Consider the following 20,841-nt stretch of genomic DNA (forward strand, 5'->3'; position numbering starts at 1 on the left):
TTGTGCCTGGAGGCAGGTGATAGTCCCCAGAAATGGCCTCCATCCCTTCTTCACAGCCTCTCCCCACTGAAGGAACCCTTTTAGAAGAGATGATCTCTCCCTTCTACCTGTCCAGAGAGAGGCCTGGAAGGTCACACCCAGGAGATCAGGGGACCCTAGGTTCCAGCCCCTACTGTCTTACACTCTCTGCCACTTCAGTCATTAACCCTCTCTGGGCTCAGAAACCCCATTCTATAAAAGGAGGCCCCCCAGTTCTGCTACCTGTGGCTCCAGCATACCCCACAAGCCACCACAGAAGGTTTTGACCCCGAGACTGCCACCATCTAGACCAACTCAAGGCAAGGGAGAGCCACCTGCTGCTGTTCAGGACAGGCCTAAGGCCAGGATGAGCTTTGAGCCTGCAGCTGGAAAGGTCCTGGCCACTCTCTTCTGCCAGGTCAGAGACCAAGGAACATCCCCTCCACAGGACCAGGACAGAAGCTTGGGAAGGAGAGGACGGACAGTCCCATCTGCAGAAACCACAGTGCCCCCTGAGCCTGGGCTCCCTTCTCCTCCCACCCATGGGATGGCTGGCAGCTCCCCACCACGCTCCAGCCTCCGTCTCACTCCTCGGGCTGCCCCAGACCACTCTCCCGCCATCTTTATCCACAAGGTGGAAAGAGCACAAGATTGGAGCCGCATACCAGCTCCCATCCTAGCTCTGCCTTCCTGGGCTGAATGCAGAGATGACTCCCTGAGCTGCTGCCCTATCTGTGAAATGGGGTGAGGCTGACCACCTCACAGACTGTGGCAGCTGAGCAAAAAGTGGCTCAGATGGGACTTGGCACATCAGGAATGCTCAAAAGATATTCTCTTCCTTCCTCCCCCTCCAGCCAAAGATACTCTCAGTGGCTCCCTATTGAACACCAAGCAAAGACTCCACTCTGTCGCCCTCCCCTCAGGCACTTCCTCACCCACTGCCATCACACTGGGCCACCTCCCACCTTTGCCTGGCTGTACTCCCTCCGGCCTACCATGTCCTTGGCTTGATTTGGTCTTGCATTGCTATGGATCTGTGTGCCTATCTGCTCTCCTTGAACCCAGCTAGACTGTGAGCTCCTAGAGGCAGGGACCACAGGGGGCCCCTCCTGCAAGCCCCAGAGCCTAGTGTGAAGTTGACACCCCACCATGTCTGTCCGTCCAGTGAAGGACTGTGGAGCTGGGGGTGAGGGGGTGCCATCTGGTCATTCTGTCCACGCAGGCCTCTGCTGCTCCCCCCATACTCTCTTCTTCCCAGAATGTAGCTGTCTACCCTACCCAGGACGTGCTGTAGGCTGGTCTTTCTCGGACAGGGTGTCGAGACACTATCGCTGAGATGTGGTGACCTAAGCCAGCTCCCTTCCCACTCTACAGATCACAGACCTGAAGTCCAGCGAGGAGAGGTCACACAGCAATCAGAATTAGACACCAGGTTCCAGGTGCTATCTTCCCAGTCTGGGGCTTGCTCTCTATCCCTCCCCGTGCTTGTGTATTCTGAAGGGTTCCATGGGCAGTTAGAGGAGGTGGAGGCTACAGAGTGCTGCCCAAGGAATTGTGGACAGTGAGGTCCCACAAGGCCCTATCAGGGCCTCCATCCCCAGGGGGTTCCCACCTCTGCCCCTACCCAAAAACCCTGCGGTCGTCCTTTGAGAGGCTTAGCCCACTGCCCTTTGACTTGGACGTCTGTTGCTCTGCCGTTAATTCCCTCTGCCCTGATGTTAAGCATTGCCCTCTGCAGGGGACTTGTGGAGCCCAAGGGGAATGGCCTAGGGAATGTCCCAGTCCTTCGGAGTCTTTCCCTGGCAGGAGGGCTTGGGAGAGGAGAGGGCACAGCCCAATGAGGTATGGGAGGAGGGGATACAGCTGGGATGAATGTGACCCTCCGCAAAACATAAAGGTGATTTATTAGAGGTGTCAGTATTTCCAATTATAAACGTAACGCCCACCCTGGAAAGTTCAAAATAGTACAAAAAATTGTGCTGGAGTTGCAGCTTTAAACCCGGCTGTGCAGGGAAGACCCAGAGGACACTCCCACTCAGACCCCGCCTTCGGAGGGCTCATGGTCAGGAGGAGCCAGGCCTGTAAGTACCCCCAGAGGAGACTGCGGGTAGTTCAGAGGAGACAGGTGAAGTTCCCTAGTGGGAGTCAGGAGGGCACCCAAGGGGAAGGCCACTTATCCTGTGGAGGAGGCTTTGAGCAAGAGGTGAGGGAAAGGCATTCATGTGGTCACTGTGAGCAAAGACCAGGGGGCTGACACCAAGGGCCAGTGAGCTGCACACGCTCCAAGGGCAGAGGCCACGAGACAGGACTCGGTGTCCAGGGCCCAAGAAGGCTGAGGTCTCATCCAGGGAGTGCTGATTGAAGCGGTTTGACCTCAGGAAGCCCTCCAAACCCTCAGAGAGGGAATTGGAGCTGGGGAGACACAGGTAAGAGCAGAGGCTTGAGGGCACCAGAGCACAGAGGGAAGGAGGACTGGGGGATTGTGGATGCCCCATCTCCCCTGCCCTGGCTATTGCTGGGCTCTGGAGGACACCCTGGGGCTTTTCCAGGGCTGGGCAGGGAGCACACTATGCCTAGCCCCCTGTCTGGCATCCTCCTCCCACCTCCCTGCCTCCGGATGTGGGTGTAGAGCTGCCAGCTCCTTGCTGCGATGGGAGTGATTAGATTAGAAGGTGATTTGGGGTTCTGATTATCTTGGGTGGAAATTGGCCCCCTGCATCTTTTTCCATCCTGCCTTGGCTTGGGAGGTGGGGAGCAGCCTCTCGGTTGCCACCTAAGCCAGAGAACCAATGCTTTCATTTCCAGCTAACCTTTCTACTGATGTGTCTCAGACCAGAATGTGAGGGCCTTGTTCCCTGGGAGCAAAGTGGAAGGTAACAAAGACAACAGGCTCGGGGACAGCAGAGAGTTCCAGTCCAGGCTCTGCCCCTCACCAGCAGAGTGACTTGGCAGGCCGCCTTTCACTCTGAGCCTCAGTTTCCTCCAGTTTAGGGACTAGATGAGATCATTGAGCATGAAGGGAAGCACATGCCCTGCACACAGTAGGTGTTCTACAGAGGTCAGCTTGGGTGGCTGTTACTGCTCTCTGTGAATACAACATAGTATATTCCTTGCTCTCCTTTGAAGAGTCTCCAGTGATACCCCCCATAAGACCTCAGTTTCTCAGCATCTGTCTAATGCTGATATGTAACAACCCCTCCTCTTAGGCCCCTCACAAGCTGAGCCAGTGCCCAGGGAGACATCTGGTCAGCAAGTTATTATAATGACCAAGATCCCGTTATTGGGCCTCACCAGGGTGATGGAGCAGGGGTGCTCCAGGGTCTGCCTGTGATGAGAAATCACCAGGCCTGGGATCCTCAGCCTGGAGCCAGTGTCTGAGCTCATTCTGTGGTCCTCACTGTGCCCTGCTGAGAAGGAATAAAAAGCACTGTCCTTCTGTCCTGGGAATGGCCAAAGAGCTTGCCATCAGAGAGCTGGGTTCTGCACGCCCCCTGTGTGATCCTTCATGACTTGGTTTCTGCATCTGTGCATGAACAGGTTGACATTTACCTACCTGGGATCATGGGAGAGTGTCTGTCTCCCTGAAAGCCCTTTGAGATCCTGAGATCCTGGAGACTACGAGGCTAGAGTGTTGCATGCACACACATACACACACACACACATACATGCATGCACACACACACAGGCACACACACACAACACTGGGATAGTGCTCAGATCCTAGAAGGAAAGGGACAAGGTGAGTGATGCCACTTAAAAAGCAAAAACAGATTCCTTGCTTAAGGAAAGCTCTTTAGGTCCTGACTCAGAACCCCTCAACTCTTATTTTAGATACAATTCTAATGAGTTTCCTCACATGACTTCAAATCTGAAGCAAACCAAAACACAGTAAGAGATAAATTATGCTGAAAAGAGGAAGATGTGGCACCCAGTCACCAGGGGACAGAAAGAACTCTAAGGGGCAGAAGTGAATTCAAGAAGCAAGGCGTAGCATGTCAGAGAGTCATTGTTGTGGCTGTCAGGGCCCCTGTGATACCGTCTATCTAGGCCAGGATGGAATTCTTACTCCCCCATGTGAGAAGGTAGTGTGTCCTGCATGGTAGACAGCTTTCTAATCAGAGTAGCAAAAAATAAAAACGGGAAAAAAAAATTGTGTGCCTGGAGAGCCAACCTTCCAGGATCCAAATCCTTCCAGCACCAATCAAAGGACAAAGGACCAGCAGTGCTGCATTCCCTCACTGCTAGCACTGGGTGGGCGTAGCTGCTGTCCACTTCCCAGACTGGGTCCCAGCCGCCCTCCTGGGGTCACCTTTGCTTCCCCAGTTAGGCCGTGGCTTCAGTGGGCTTATTTTCCCCCAATTTTTACAATTATATTAATAGCAAAATACACATAACATAGAATTTACCATTTTAACCACTTTTAAGTATATGGTTCAATGGCATTAAATATATTCACATTGTTGTGCAACTGTCACCACCACCCATCCCCAGAACTCTTTTCATCTTCCCAAATTGAAACTCTGCACCCATTAACACTAATTTTCATCTCCCTTCCCCAGCCCCTGGCACTCATCATTCTACGTTCTGGAGTCATATGGAATTTATGCTCCTTTCATGGCTGGCTCACTTACTTACTGCAGGGTTCTCAAGGTTCATCTATGTTGTAGCCTGTGTTCAAGTTTCTTTCTCTTTAAGGCTGAATAATATTCCATCAAGTGTATAGACCACATTTCTTTCCCCTCTGCAGCTTATCCTCCCTCTGAAGCCCTTGTGTGCTGTTGGACAAGTTGCTCTCTGAGCCTGCATGGTGGAGGGACTGCCAACAACAAGACTCTCTTATCAAACAAAAGCTGACACTGAAGCCCCAAAAATAAATAGAAATAGAGCCAACCCTGACCAAAGGCCTCCTTCACCCCCATAGCCACCCTTCCAGCCCCCAGAAAGAATTTGAGGGCTCTTTGGAACCCAGTTTGAGAAATATAAAGTTCTAGGAAAGAGTTTCTTAACGTTTCTTGCAGCATAGACCCCTGGGAAGTCTAGTGTCATCATGTGCCACCCCAACTCCATATAAAACCTTGAAATATATAAAATGAAATGCATTGGATCACAAAGGAAATCAATTATATTGGCATAAGTAGAAAAAAATGTGTGGTATAGTGATGAGTGTACTTTATGAAAACTGAATAACAAGATCTAGCAAGCAATTGCATAACCACCTTATTTATAAAATAGAGATGAGCACCAACAATGCTGTAATAACTGTAAAGTGATATGAAAAAATCTAAAGAAAAAAGTCTGTGATTTTTGTAATGTGTATAGTGGCATCATGCACTCCAGGACACTCCTGGAGTTTGCTGTCTACATCTGTAAGGGTGGGGAAGGAGTGGGGAGAAGGAGACAGAAGGAGGAAGTAACCCTGCAGGGCAGGTAGTAGGTGGTGGGCCTGGGGCTTATTTGGGGTACCTGAGAACTGACAGATAACAGTGTTTCCAGCCCAGCACTCTCCTGAGGTGAAAGCATCTTGAAAGGACCCACCACACACACAGTGTGAATCTTAACTGTAGGTGGTGCCCCATGACCTCAGCAGGCAAAGACCCAGGAGCTAACTGAGACTTCCTTTCTTCACTCCTTTGGGGAGAGGGCTTCAGCCATGCAATGGTAACTAGGCTTTTGTCCCCTTTCCCAGGGACCCACGTGATGGAGGGCTCAGGAAGGATGTTGGTGACTGCTGTGGGTGTGAACTCTCAGACTGGCATCATCTTTACACTGCTGGGGGCTGGTGGTGAAGAGGAAGAGAAGAAAGACAAGAAAGGTAAGCCTAATCCCCTTGCAGGCCAGGAGAGGAGCTCTTAAGGCCACATTTTTTTGTTTGTTTGTTTATTTGTTCACTCAACAAAATAGTTATTGAGTGCCTTCTATGTCCACACCCTGTGCTGACAGCCACCTCATGCATCCTTAAGGCCTGCACGGGCCAGGTAGGCTCTGTCTGTTCCATCTTCAGGGTCTTGTCCCAGTCTGTCTTGTCCAATCATGTCATGAAAGCCCCTCCTTCCCCTCTGTGCCAAGCCAAGGATGCTGACCATGTTGTTGAGTCTCCACCCTCAAGTGGTAGAAGCAGCCAGCATCAATTGGTCCCTCATCACTCCAGTATTGAGTAGAAATCTCCACCCAAGCATATTCCTTCCAATATTGTCAACTCCACTGAGCAGAACTGAAAATCCACCCAGCACAGATTCATCTAAGACATGGGCAGAGGAGATTCTGGGAAAGGCAGCCATATGCATGGCTTCAAATCAACTATTATGAGTTTGCTCTCCAGTGCTCCCAGATCTGCCATCTTGTCTGAGTTCTGGTTCTTCCTCCTTCTTGGAAATAAGATTCCTTATTCACTGGTCTCTCCTCAGTGTAGTAGACTAACCACCCAGGCCAAAAATATCTCTCAGAACAGAGGAGGGATACTCACACAAAAAGCTCAAGTCTCATTAGGCCAGGCACAAATCCAAAGGCCCAGGTTTCTGGTCCCAGCACAGCTGACTCCTTACCTGTCACCACACTTGGTCTCAGAGATAGCCCCCCTTTCACATTTTCAGTGTTTTGTCTCCTTCCTCAAGCTCTAGGGCAGGATCTGTGACATTCAGAACTTCTGGAATCCCAGAAGGTAGATGAGAGGACAGATGGCCACTCCCTGAATTTTAGGGGCAGCCCTGCTCCCTCCAGCTCTCAGAGGCCAATCTGGTACAGAGCTTAGGTCAAGATTGAAAGTTACTTGCTCATGAAGGCGAAACCCATTTTCTAGGGAGTCCCCTAAGATTATGTTGGCTCCTCCCAGCAGGAACAATGGAGCTGAGCTATGTTCTGGGAAATTAGGAGGCTAAAGTAAAGAAGTGCTGAGGCTGAAACTGAGAAAAGGGGCCTGACCAAGAGTCCCAGAGAACATAAGGTGATTGTGCATATGCTGGGTTTGAATCTATGGTCAGGATGGCTAAGCCCTATTCCACAATGCCAGCAGTTGGGCAGATCTGAGCAGGTAGGCAGGATGCAGCAATTTGTATCCATTGTCTTCACCTCACTGAGGTCTGGGTGAGGGGAAAACGTCCCCAGACTCTTCCATGGGCCAGATCTGTGATTTTTAAAATGCCAGTAGGGCCAGATCTGTGGTTTTCTAAATGCCAGTAAGAAGACAGGCCTCAGATGCCCCAGAAGCACAGTTTAGAGTCCTTCACTGAACACTCACCTGCACCCCAGTGAGATTGAGATGTCAGAAAACAGCCTGTGTGGAGAGAAGATGGTGGAATGTGGAGGGGTCGTGGCAGAGGAAGCCTGGGGGGACAGCCCAGCATCTCAGGCCACCATGAGCAGCATGACCTCAGCTGGTCACCCTCTGCCCTCCCATCTCATTACCTCCACGGGACATTGCTTAGAGCCCACCAGCCACGTGTCCCCATTTCAGGATGACCCTAGGTGTGTGGCCATGTGTGTACGCACGTGTGTGTGTGTGTTTGTGTGTGTGTGTGTGTGTGTGTGCGCGCGCGCATGGGCAGATAAGGCTGTGTGCTTCTCCTTCATTAACATGTCTCAAAAATCATCACACAGGTGTGAAGAAGGGGGATGGCCTTCAGCTACCAGGTACAGTAAGACACCCTCAGGGTAGATGGGCTTTTAGAAATAGCAGCAGGCTTTGGCCACCAGGCCCTGCCCCAAGACCACCAGCACACAGCTGGAGGAGGCCACATGCCTGTGGGTGGCTCCACCCCCCAGACCCTCCTCTGCACCCTCATATGATGCCAGCCCTGTGGATCAAGCCAACACCCCACTCTACCCTCTTGCCCGTACAGTGCCTCATCCTACTGGCCAATGCCAAGTGGCACCACCACCATCTCCACACCACCCTCAGCCCTGCATACCAGCACACAAAGCTTGCTCACCATCACAGGGCCCCCCCAGCCCCTGCTCTCCCCACCAGCACCCCCAGGGAGCCCATGCCCTCACACAACAGTGTGGTTCACCCAGTGGGGCCCCTTCCCTCTCCTGCCCATAGAACACTATTCCCCACCCCCAAGAAAGAGCAAAGGGTGTGAATTTAGCCATCTCATATCACTTTTAATTTCTAAATTAAGAAAAATTCACTAGTGCCTTTTCTGTCTCATACAAAATGCAACATACTTGATGTCACCTTTTAAATTTGGGAGGCATCTCACATGAGGGTTCCCAAAGCAGTCTCTGGAATGCCAGTTAGGGAAGGAGGCAGTGGCCTGAATCAAGGGCATGAATCCAGTTAAGTCAAAGTACTTACCATTAGCAAATGTTCTGTAGAACACCCTGGTGTACGGAGATGGTGGTCTTGGAGAATACTCATTTTGAGTGGTCCGTGCCCACCCTGCACTGCCTGTGAATATTTTTCCACTCCTGGCCAGATTCCCTCATTTTATGGAACCCTCTCTGCCAGGGGCTCCCCTGACTGCTTGGACCAGCAAGGTCCAGACCTTAGCACAGACTATCACCCTCCCACCCAACCCTCCTGGTCATCCGCCATGCTTTCTTTGAAAGACCCTCCATGTCTGAGTTTCTCCCCTCCACCTCTGCGGCATCTCTATGGAACATTTCACCGCCACCTCAAATTTGAGTTTCTTGGTTTCCAATGGAGGATTTTTTTTAAGAATAGAGTCACGTTATCTCCCCGCAAGTGGGTTCATGTCTTTGTTGTTGTTGCTTTTCTCCATTGTGACACTGCATTTTCCATCCCTCCCACCCCCCTGCAGCAGCAGACGGTGCGGCAGCTTCAAATGCTGCAGATAGTGCGAATGCCAGCCTAGTCAATGGTATGTCTCCCACGGCGAGCTCCTGGTCGTGGTTGGATGGGCGTCTCTCCCCCACCCCAACTCTGGGCTTTCTTTCCTTGTTCTGGACTGCACAGATCTCGGATGTGCATGGGCCGCTGGGACAGTCACCCTCTCACATGGGGCAGGCGCTTAAGACAGGAGCCACAGCCGGGGAGTCAGCTCTGCACCCTGTCAGCCTCACAGCTGCCAAAAAGGTGCTGACTCCTGCAGGGCCCTTGACCCCCCATGGAGCCCAGACAAGGGACAAGACTTTGGCTTCAGATTGGCTCCCAAGAAGCAGCATCCCACCCGGCGTGGCCCTTTCCTAAGCGTATTCCTGGCCCTGGCTTTGGGAAGAAGGCCTGGGGTCAGGACTTGGGCTGAAGCTGGCATCTGGGTCCCCAGCAAAGGCTCCGGCCCTCAACTCTAAAATTTCCTCGAGGCAAGGGGACCCAGGCCGAGATTCAGTTCCTTGGCCCTGTCCTGCAGCATGGCTGAGCCACCAGTAAACATTTTTTCCTCTTCTCTTTCACGGAGCCAATGGGCAGGGGGTTCGCTTGGGCTCGGGCCTGGTTCTGTCCCTCGGATGTGGACTGGTGTTTCTTGCTATTGCCTGTGCTGGAGCGTTTGTCCTGGGTCTCAGGGGTGGAGGGTGGGGGAGAGGGGCTGCCACTGTGTACTGGGGTCTGCATCTTAACCTTCTTATACACAGGCAGGAAGGAATTCCATTCACTTGCCCCAAAGCCTTCAGATGTCAGATTTCTATCCCCTCCTGGCTTCAGAGCAACAGACAAGGCTTCTGTTTACTCAGATGCCACCCCTCTCCCCAAATTAGGTAACATAATAGTCCCCCAGACTGCTCCTGAACTGCCAAGAACCATTAGGGCTCCATCATGAAAATATGATGGGGGAGTATTATGTTACCTAATGAAAACATGATGGAACCCTGATGTCTGGGAGCCCCAGAGAAGCTGAAGGCAGGGGAAAATCTTTTTCCCCCCGTCTCTGCATACTAGGCACTGGGCTATGGGTTTCTCAACCATTGTATCATTCACTCCTCGCCACTACTGCAAAATGTAGAGACTTATTCCCCACAGCCTTATCCCCTGCCCTAGACCTCTGCCCAAGCCACCTGCATTCAAAGTGACCAATGATGGAAGCACCTTGTAGGTGTCAGGGCTGAGTAAGGTACTTCTGTGAGGAGTGCCTTGCCAAGAAGGACTAATTCTGGTGTGAGTCTATTTCAGGCACAGGAGGAGGAAGGAGGACAGCTTGGGGAGTGGGAGGTGTCATGCCTCAGGGAGGGGTGGCTGAGGGTGACAAGGAGAACCCATGTGGGCAAACCCACAGCTGGAATAGAAGGAACCCGGAGGGGGCACCCACTTCCCCCATGGCAGTGAGCTTGCTGAGCTTTGTGAACATACAGACCCCATCCAGGCTGGCCAGTCCCAGAAGAAAAGGCAGTTTCACTTCTAAACTGCAGCAGAAAACCCCAAATATCCCAAGAAAAATGGCAGGAAAGATGGAAAACTTTCATTTCTTGATCACTTTCTGTATACCAGGCATGGTTGAAAGCATTTCATGTTCACTGTCTCATTTAATCCTCGTGACAACCCCATAATATGGGCTTTATTGTCCCCACTTTAAAGATGAGGAGACTGAGGCTCAAGGAGACCAAGACACTAGCCTAAGGTCACAGAGCTAAAAGTGGCAGAGCTAGGATTTGAACCCAGAGCCCAGACCTGGCTGGCTCTAAAGTGTGTGCTTCTCCTCCTGATCCAGGATTTCCCAGTGGAGTACATCTTATAAGTTTCACAAGGATGTTAAGAGGTCTTCACCCCAGGAAAAGGATTCTGTAGTCAAAAATGTTTAAGAACCACTGGATTGAATTGGTCTCTTCCTGGTTATAGGACTGCTTAGGGCCTTGAATATGCTGGTGTGTTGTGGAGAGTTACTGAGTCACACAGAGTTTCCTAGGCTGATTTGACTGTAAGACCTTTCCTGGCTGAATCCTGTGGGATTGGTATGCCCTGTAATATGCTCAGGGAGACAATGCTCTAAGCCATTGTTATTCCAAATGTGATCACAGGACCCACAGCCTATGTATCACCTGGGAGCTCCTTAGAAAAGCAGACTCTCAGACCCCACCCCAGACCAACTGAAGGGGAATCTGCATTTTAACAGGCTTTCCAGACTCCAGGTGAGAGCACTACACAGTTGAAGAGGCACAAGACAGAGCCTTGCTGATTGAGAGGGAATTAAGTGTTCTTTCCCCTCCTTCCCCTGAGCCAAATCACAATGACTTGGATATGGGGGAAAAAAAAGAAAATAGGGTGCCAGTATTCCCTTTGACCCTGCTCTCCCAAGCCTCCAACTAACAGATGGGTGTGGTCCATTCATCTTGGAAGCATTATGATTGTCATTATTATTTATTTTTCTTTTACACTTATTAGTGTGTCACTATATAATACATGACCTGTAATCGTGGTTGTGATCACATTTCATTATACATCATGAGGCTGAACACAGTGGCTCATGCCTGTAATCCCAGCACTTTGAGAGGCAGAGGCAGGTGGATTGCTTGAGGTCAGGAGTTGGAGACTAGCCTGGGCAACATGGTAAAACTCTGTCTCTACTAAAAATTTAAAAAAATTTTAAAAATTTAAAAAAAAAAAAAAATATATATATACACACATACACACATACATACAGTAGCTGGGCATGGTAGTGAGCACCTGTTATCCCAGCTACTCAGGAGGCTAAGGCAAGAGAATCGCCTGAACCCAGGATGTGGAGGTTGCAGTGAGCCAAGATCACACCACTGCACTCCAGCCTGGATAGAAGTGACTCTGTTTCAAAAAAAAAAAAAAAATTATACATCATAGGCTGGGCACAGTGGCTTATGCCTGTAATCCCAACACTTTGTGAGGCCAAAGCAGGAGAATCGCTTGAGGTTAGGAGTTTGAGACCAGCCCAGACATCATAGTGAGACCACATCTCTACAAAGAAAAAAAAAGTTTAATTAGCTGGGCAGAGTTAGAATATAGGCACACACCTATACTCCCAGCAACTCAGGAAGCTGAAGTAGAAGGACCACTTGAGCCCAGGAGTTCAGGGCTGCAGTGAACCAAGATCCTGCCACTGCACTCCAACCTGGGCAACAACAACAATAATACATCACTACTAACTCCCAACGTTTACACAGTGCTTTTCTAGTGCCTTTCATAAACATCACCTTGGTGGACATCAGCCCATATCACAGAGGAGAAAAGCACAGGAAAGAGAAGTGGTATTTCCCAAGTCTCCCAGCCAGTGATCTGTCTCCCTAGAGCTTGTGTATCAGGTCACCTTACCAGCAAACCTCCTAATCCATGCACTTAACACCCATGCCCCTTGTGATGCACAGAAAGAATAGACCCATTTGGAAAAGGTGCATCTGATTCCAGACAGAAAGACCTCTGAGACCCCGCCTGAGGGCTCCATCTTGGACCCCATCCCTAACTGTCCTGAAATACAGTTCATCTCCAGATCCCACATGGAGCCAAAGCTGGCTTTTCCACCATAGTTCAGGGCCAGGTGAGCACCAATGTGGCCTAGGAGAGCCCCAGATAAGTCCCTCGCTTCTGAGAAACCAGGCCATCTGTGCCTCAGCATTCCCAGAACATCCCTTCCTTCCTCCAGCATACGCATTGGTGATTATTTTTCTGACCACGTGTTCACTATGGAAATAAAAGAGGAAATTGCTAGCTGGGCTTAATGAGTGCACACACCAGCTAGTGCATCTGATAATATGCAATGCAAATAAAAGCCCCTTTGAGCCTTCTAAAACCAGCTATTGAAGTGGCGTCCCCTGGTGCCCCTGAGCCCAGTCAGTAAAATTATTTTAGAAAATAAAAATAATTGTTGTTACTCATTCCTGCTTACTCTCAAAAGCTTTTTTCTCTTGTGTTTCAGTAGAAAGAATTTTACAACAGAGACACAGGGAGTCTTTCACTTTAAAGTCCAGGGTGGGCAACTGATCCTTTGCCATGAGAGGCCATGGGGACAGCTCTGCACTTACCCTTGGACAGACAGTGCTGGGTGAGGTTCGGGGAAGCCACTTCCTCCTTCTGAGTCACCCAGAAAGTGGGCACAGTGACAGTGATGAACTAATCTTGCAGCCACGGGGTTATTCCGAGAATACTCCTAAATGCAGGCTGTCTCTGAACTTCCCTTGGCCTCAGTTTCCCCATCTAGAAAATGAGAGCGATGAAAATCCCTCCTGCCCCACCTTGCAGGGATACTGGGAAGACTGACAAGAGATGACACTTGCAAAAGCCCTTTGAAACTGCAAAAGGCTGAACTGTGCAAGTGGTTATTATGAAGGTAACTTTGGGGCACTCTGGGAGGTGAATGTCTCATCCTGCTTTATGAAAGTGGAAGCTGATGACGTTGGGAGATATAGAGCCAGCAGCTAGTTGGTGGCAAACTGAAGATTTCAGGAACCCTGTCCCAGCAGTGCTGCCCCAACTCACCTCCCCCCGGGCTCAAAGGTGCTGAGTGAGGGGTGTTGTTCATGGTCTCCCCAACAGCAGCTTCTAGAGAAGCAATGGCAGGACAGATGTAAGCATGCGCTTTGGGGCCAGCTCTCCATTTACCCATTGAGACCCAAGCAGGTCATCTCCCTCTCTGAGCCTCAGTTTCTCATCTCTAAATGGGTATAATACAAGCACACCCTTCATAGATGAGGCTGTGGTAAGGATTAGATGGAATCTCGGAGCCTATGTGTGTGCCCAGCACGTGGTGGGTTGTCCTGGAATGTGAACTGTGAGAATCAACATTGCAGCCATCATCCAAGGGTGGTCAGCCCTCTCACACCCCTCCCAAGGGTGTGAGGCCTGTAGGCAGAGCAGGCAGAGCTCCAGGTGAGCGTGCAGGCCCAGTGGACAGGAGGGTGCTGACGAAGGCAGGTGTGCTAGGCAAGAGACAGAGGCCACCAGTACCCACACTGCACACTCAGCCCACAAGCTCCTGGCCAAGGCTGGGGTGGAGGCCTCCCAGGCAACTCTGATGAGTGGGAGGGGCAGATGCAGCACCAGGCCCTGATATGGGATAGGGGTGCCTACTGACACTACTTATCCTGCTACTGTAGCCTGAGCCATGCCCCTACTAAGGGGCCAGCAATTCCCTTGGGAACCAGGGCACTTCACCAAAACCCCAGCCACACTTGGGGTCCCTCATACACCACCATGGGGGCCCCTGCTCACTCTTTGTGCTGGTCACTCTCAGAGTTGTTGGGCAAGGGGTCATCCCTGGGTGGCTTCACACTCTTCAGGAGGAGAAAGAGAAAGAACCGCCCCTCTTGAAGCCCAAAACTAAGGAACACATTGACCTCAGCGCCTTATCCAAACTCCTCTCCATTCTAGAAACTCTCTCTCTCTCTCTCTTTCTCTCTTTCTGCCTCTCTCTCTCTCATCTGCCTGTTCTCTTTTATGGGAAAATGAAAAGAACGTAACTGAACAAGTTTCACTTTGCCTTCTCTCAACCCAGAAAACACCAAATCAGTCGCAAAAGGCTTGGTGTGGGGGCCTGAGGGCTTCTCTGCTGACTCCTCCAGCGGACTCTTGTCCCCTGCATCCTCTGATACTGCCCTTTGATCTGTAATACATTCAGGGCCAAAAGTATTCCAACAGGAACCTCCCTCCTGAGCCCCCTAGAGAATCCGGAGTTGCCCAGCTGGCAGGCCCCACAGCTAAGGTGGTGGCCAGGACTGCTCCTGCTTCAGGAGCCTCCCCAGCCTGCATCCCCACACAGAGGGATGCAGTCAGCACGGCCCTCCCTCCATCTGTGACATTAATGTCCGTGGCCTGTTGCGTCTTCATGATGACCGACCGTGTGTTGTCTGTTCTCTGTTGTCTGTTAAAATTTTTTGTCGTGTAGGTAAAATGCAGGATGGCAATGTGGACGCCAGCCAGAGCAAAGGTAACCCTTTCGTATTAACCGGCGTTTGTGTTCCCTGAGGCCCCTCCCCACTGGCTCTGAGAGTCACATCAGAGACAGAGACTGGTGGGGACCAGAGGCAGACACATCCACCCCTGCAGGCGTCTTGACAACCTTGGGGGCGTAGCTGTGATTCACATGGTGCCAGGCCAAATAAAGAGGTGTCCACCGATGAGGAGGGGGCCACCCATGGGCCAGCATCTCCCCAGCCCTTGAACTCTGCCACCCCTTCAGCTGAAGACTTTGAGATCCTTAGAGTTTGAGGGGTAGAGAGTTTGGCTCAGTCTCTGTCCAAAAGGGTCACGGGCCCTCCAGTCCATCCTGCATGGAAAAGGCCACACTAACTGGGATGGCCTCTTTTACCTTTTCAGCCTCCTTTTTTGTCCCTTCTGTCTGGTGGCTACTTAATATCCCACAACAGTTCCCAAAGGCCAGCTGGGTAGAGCCCAAGCCTGTCTGTCTTGTCTGAATGTGGGAAAGGACAAGGGACCACCTGGGGTAGGACACACAGGCTTGTTCAGACTGAGGGGGTTCTAGGGTAACAGCATCAGTCCCTGCTACATCCTGGATTCCAGGTCCGAGGCAGTGAGTGCCACCAGGATCCATAGCTCCAGCTGGAAGAGGCAGGCCCCCCATCCAAGGACTTCTGCGCCAGCCCTGCGGGGCTCCGGCCGGGCAGTCAGCACCTCCCCTGGGCAGGCATGGGTGGGTGCCAGTGTCCCCACCTGTGGGCTGACCTGTGTGTGTGTGTGTGTGTGTGTGTGTGTGTGTGTGTGTGTGTCTATGTATCTGTGTGTGTACACGTGCATGCTCTGCTCCCTGCAGCCAAACAGCAGGACGGGGCAGCCGCCATGGAGATGCAGCCCCTCAAGAGTGCCGAGGGCGGCGACGCCGACGACAGGAAGAAGGCCAGCATGCACAAGAAGGAGAAGTCCGTGCTGCAGGGCAAGCTCACCAAGCTGGCTGTGCAAATCGGGAAGGCAGGTGAGTGCAGTGTGTGGGAGGCGGGGCACAGGGCTCACAGGAGGACCCCAGGCAGAGCCCTGCCCCAAGCTGGGCCTGTCACCTCATCTGCAAAGTGGGGGGCTTGAATGAGTGCCCGAAGCCCACCCGGAAGTCCACAGTGAGTCCTGTGTACAGTAGGCCCTCTATTAGCACTCAGTGACTTATAAGAGTGACGCTCAAAGCCAGGGCTCTGGTGGCAGATGGCCTGCATTCTTGTCCGGCAATGGCTGTGAAAACTTGGGAAAGTAACTTCTACTAGCTCCATACCCTCACCTGTAAAATGAGGACAATAGCTGTCCCCACTTCCCAGATTGCTGTGGGAGTTAAAGGAGGCTCTGCATACAAAGCATTAGCACTTGGCAGGTGCACTGGCTGGAGAGGGGGCAAGGCCTGGAGTTCTAAGCAGCACAGACTTTATCCTGAGGACAGTAGGAGCCATGGAAGAGACTTGAGCAGAGGCAGGCAGGAGTGGGTTTGGCCTTTTTCATGACCACCCGGGTCACAGTGCAGAGGAAAAACGGAAGAGGTTGAGAAACAGTGCCAGGAGCCTAGGGAGAAGCCCATGGTCTGAGCCCCAGCACAACAAACGGGTCATCCCAACTAAAGTGGTAACGGCCAGTGATGGCTGGTGACGGCCCCTCTGGCCCAGCTGCAAAGTGAGCCCCTGACACTCTGGCACGGCCTAGGCTTCCCTCCCAGGTAAGGAGGTAGTAAACGCCAAGGCCTTCCCACCTGGCTGCTCAATCCCTTGTGGCTGTCTCCCTAGCTCTAATTATAGACACCACGGCGTGGGGAAGGGAAGCAGATTACAGGCTTGGCTGTCTATATTTAAACTTGGGGGACTGGTGACAGCTCCCGGCTGCTGGGAGCTTGGCTTCCCGCCCCTGCCACTGTCAGACAGGGTTGGAGCCGGCTCTGAGGCGCCACACCTGGAGGTGGGGGTAGAGAGCTATGGGCCCAGGGATTTCCTCTATCCTCCATCCCACCATCGCCACCATCACAGGCAGAATATTCCATGGAAACATGGCACTGACAGGGCAGGGAACTAAGCGATGAGAACAACCCCATGGCCTTCAAAGTCCTCACTCCCCTCCCTCCTTCTTGCACCTCGGCCCTGCCAAGAATGGAGTTCACAGTCAAGCACTCCTGGGTTCACATCCCATCTCTGCCTCTCTCTTGGGCTGAATTCCTTGAGATGGGTAGGCAGGGGATCTATTGATGGGGTGCTCTCCAGTGAGACCTACAGGAAGAACAGGTCCAGGCCAGGGGAGAAGCCAGAGACAGCTGAAATTTCCAGAGAACTCCTGGCCTCTCCCGATCCCATGGGAGCTCTGGAGCAGCCCAAATCCATCCCTGCCCTACTCTGCCCAAACCTCCTCCATGGCTCACACTGTCCTCAGGATAAAATCTATGCCACCCAGAACTCTAGGGTCTGTCCTACGTCGAAGCAGATGGTTGGGCTTTGGGACCCCCGTGTCAGCCACTGGATGGTGGCCATCAGGTTGAGATGGGAGTGCATTCCCAGGCACTTCCCGACAAGGGGACTCCAGTCACCTTAGCAGGCTCCTCCTCTGTCAGAGGCTGCAGGTGTGAGCAGTCTCCGCAGCACATGCAGTAGCACCTGTAGCAGATAGGGGATGGGCATGAGTGTTAGTGGTCGCCGTGCCCATGCCTGAGGGGCCGCCATACCCCAGGGGATCAGGACAGGTCCTCAGCTGCGTTCCTACGGTTACAGCATCCCTCTCACCTGTGACTGCAAGTCACCTCCCCTCTCTGAGCCTCAGTTTCCCCATTCAAAAAAGCCACCTGCTGTTTCCTCTACCTAGAATGTTCTTCCCCTAGGCCACCATGCAACGGTGTCTGTTCAAATGTCACCTCCTCCAAGAAGCCTTCCCTGGCCACCCTAGCTAAAGTAACCACTCCCTACCCCCCACCATGTCACTTTCTATCACATCATCCTGGCCTTTTTCTTCATAGTGTGTAGCCATATCTGAAATTGTCATGTTCAGGTATTTGTTTATTTTGTTTGTTTTTGTCTTCCTCCTCCTCTAGATTGTCGGCTCCTCAAGGGCTAGAACTCTTGTCTTCTTTGCTGCTAGGTCCCTAGTTCCCAAACTAGGAACTAAGATGTGCCTGGCATGTCATAGGTGCTCAAAAGGTATTTGTTGAGTAAATAAATGAATAAATGATACCAACTTCACATCATTATTGTGTGAAAGCTCTATGCAAACCATTCCTCATTTATTCACACAGTCACTCAGCACACATCTCTTGAGCACCTACTATGTGTCGCGCGCTGTGCTGGGCACTTTGCATGCATTATCACATTTGAGCCTCACAAAATCCCAGAGAGGAAATACGCATCCTCATTGTACACAGCAGGAGACTGAGGCTTAGTGAGGATCAAGGTCTCAAGAACTTGCCACAGGTCACAAAGCAAGGAGTGCCAGAGCTGGGAGGTGAGCTGGGGTCAACCTGACCTTTCAGCCAAAGGTTTAGTCCGTACCACGCATGGCCCCCACTTCCGGGAACCCCCCGAGCATGTGTCCCTCACATTGCAGGCTTGGTGATGTCGGCCATCACAGTGATCATCCTCGTGCTCTACTTCACTGTGGACACCTTCGTGGTCAACAAGAAGCCGTGGCTGCCTGAGTGCACACCCGTCTACGTGCAGTACTTTGTCAAGTTCTTCATCATTGGCGTGACAGTGCTGGTGGTCGCCGTGCCCGAGGGGCTCCCTCTGGCCGTCACCATCTCGCTGGCCTATTCAGTGAAGGTGAGAGGGAAGGAGAGCAGGACCAGCCAGCTGATGCGGTTGCAGCTGGGGGCCTGGGGGGCCTGTTGGGGCCAGTGCTGGGGTTGGGAGTTGAACGAAGAAGCCCACAGACCCACTGGGATCTCAGAAAAAGAATGTATGCAGGACCCCAAAACTCTGACGCTTTTGTAGAGTCCAGGGGCCTGTGGCAAACCAGAGAGCCATACCCTGGCTGAAGAGGCAGCCATTATTCAGCCCGGCCACACCCCACCTGGCAAGGGTGCAGGCCCAGCACTGCCACATTGTCACCTTTTTCCAAGAGAAGCCAGAAATCTGGACATTGTGTAAACTGTCACGATTTTTATACATCGATAATCAAAGCAAATTTTTTTAAAAGTAATAAAGACATCACCATGCAAGCCAAAACTCATCCTTACTCCGCCAAATTTATGCAGAAGTCTGGCGGCCTCAGTCTTAGACCCATCAGGTAACCGTAGTGTTTGTAAAACTAATCTCAGAGGTGGCTCCCTAAAGTGGGAGGGGTAAGACGAACACAAAAAGGAAGTCTGATTTCTTGGAAGTCTCTTCCCCTGGGGAAAGAGGCTAAAAGTATAAGAAATTTTAAAGCAGCTAAATGAAGACCTGGGGCCATGAATGTTTTCTGGGGAAGCTTGGTCTGGGACCTTTCTAAGCGCCCCCCTGATGGCAGAGCCACACCTCTACCTGCACCCAGGCCATGGCTGTCTGCAGAGCCCAGTCACTGCGAGTCTGACCCTACTTGGGTCACCCCCAGGTTCTCACACCCAGGTCTCATTTTCCTCCCTTTGCCCCATGTTTTCTCCACCTAAAAGGGCCAAGCGTAGGGCTCCTGTTTCCCAGCACCCCATGCCGGAATGTCCCTGCAAGGGTGGAGGCGTGGCCATGTTTATAAACAAGGTATTCACTCTGAGAAATTGGCAAAGCCTCGGGAGGGCATGGTGAGCGTCAGTTTCCAAGCTGGAATTTGGGCTGGGCTCTCCGATGTAATTTCATACAGAAAAGAGATCTCCAGACAGGTGCCAGAAAGTGGCAGTTCTGTGTAACGAATACGGCCCTTATCTTCTTCCTGTTTTAGGGTTCTTGAAGAAACTCCATCCCCACAAACCAAAGCCCAAACAGGTCACAAGAGGCTACTTTGGGACCCGGGGCCAGCAGAGGGTGACTGTTATACACCCATGAGTAGGGGGCCTGGTCCACAGTCACTTCACTGAGCCTAGGGATGTCCTTGAAAGTTGCACAGAGCTGGTTTGGGAGAATCATAAACAGATGCTTTTAGGCCTCTGTGCCTTCTGCAGTTCATATCTCTGGCACCCAGTACCCTCGCTCATCTTACATAGTGTTACTTGTGTAGTCACTTGATAGACTTAGGAAAGCACCCCAACACAGGAGAGGCAGACTGTGCCCTCTCTGAGCCTGGACCTGGGAGCCACCATCAAGAGCACAGAGATGACTCACCACTTAGATCAACACTGCCCAAAAAGAGACAGAATGCGAGCCACATGTGCAATTTTAAGTTTCCTAGTAGCGGCCAGGTGTGGTGACTCATGCCTGTAATCCCCAGCACTTTCAGAGGCCAAGGCAGGAGGATCACTTGAGCCCAGAAGTTCAAGATCAGCTTGGCAACATAATAAGACCTCATCTCTATACAATAAAATAATGTTTTAAAAAAGAAGAAAAAATTCCTGGTAGCTACATTTTTTTAAAAAAGTAAAAATAAACCAGTGAAGTTAATTTTAATAATATAATTTACTTTACCCAATATGTCAAAATTATCAATCCAATATGTGATCAATATAAAAATTATTAAAGAACTACTTTTACATTTCTTTTTTCATAATATCTTCTAAATCTGATGTGTATTTTACACTTACAGCACATTTCACTTCAGACTAGCAACAGTTCAAGTTCTCAGTAGCCTATACACGTAGTCACAATACATACGACCACCATATTGGACAGTACAGACTTAGAGATTCTTGAGCCAACAGACAAACCCTCTTCAGAGAGTGCAGGTGGACTGAGGCCCGACTGAAAGGCCCAGGCTGTGAGGTTAAACGGAGGTAGGTTCAAATCCCAGCTTTAAATCCCTCCAGGTGCGTGATCCTGGTTAGGTCAATTTGCCTAGATTTCTTCAGTTGCCAAAATGGATTACCAGAATCTTCTCACGTCCCACAGAATTCTTAAAACATCAGGCAAGTAATTCACAACAGGACTTTGCAAACTGTA

The 20,841-nt window shown here is 51.3% G+C and overlaps 1 protein-coding gene across 12 annotated transcripts in view; it reads left to right on the forward strand.

Annotated features, from left to right (window-relative positions):
* The window catches only part of ATP2B2 (ATPase plasma membrane Ca2+ transporting 2), a 302,671-nt gene that overhangs the window by 234,303 nt on the left and 47,527 nt on the right, over positions 1–20,841 (forward strand). For 5 of the 12 annotated variants that reach the window (XM_017501478.2, XM_037728853.1, XM_037728849.1 and 2 more), the window contains 6 exons: positions 5,705–5,830; positions 7,612–7,644; positions 8,778–8,837; positions 14,757–14,798; positions 15,642–15,800; positions 18,383–18,597. In XM_017501478.2, the coding sequence (XP_017356967.1) occupies positions 5,705–5,830; positions 7,612–7,644; positions 8,778–8,837; positions 14,757–14,798; positions 15,642–15,800; positions 18,383–18,597 (635 nt within the window). The remainder of the gene's footprint in view (positions 1–5,704; positions 5,831–7,611; positions 7,645–8,777; positions 8,838–14,756; positions 14,799–15,641; positions 15,801–18,382; positions 18,598–20,841) is intronic. The other 7 variants (XM_017501485.2, XM_017501486.2, XM_037728851.1 and 4 more) reach the window with 3 other exon arrangements.

This window comes from Cebus imitator, unplaced genomic scaffold (assembly GCF_001604975.1).
Source record: "Cebus imitator isolate Cc_AM_T3 unplaced genomic scaffold, Cebus_imitator-1.0 Scaffold281, whole genome shotgun sequence".
Taxonomy (NCBI): Eukaryota; Metazoa; Chordata; class Mammalia; order Primates; family Cebidae; genus Cebus; species Cebus imitator.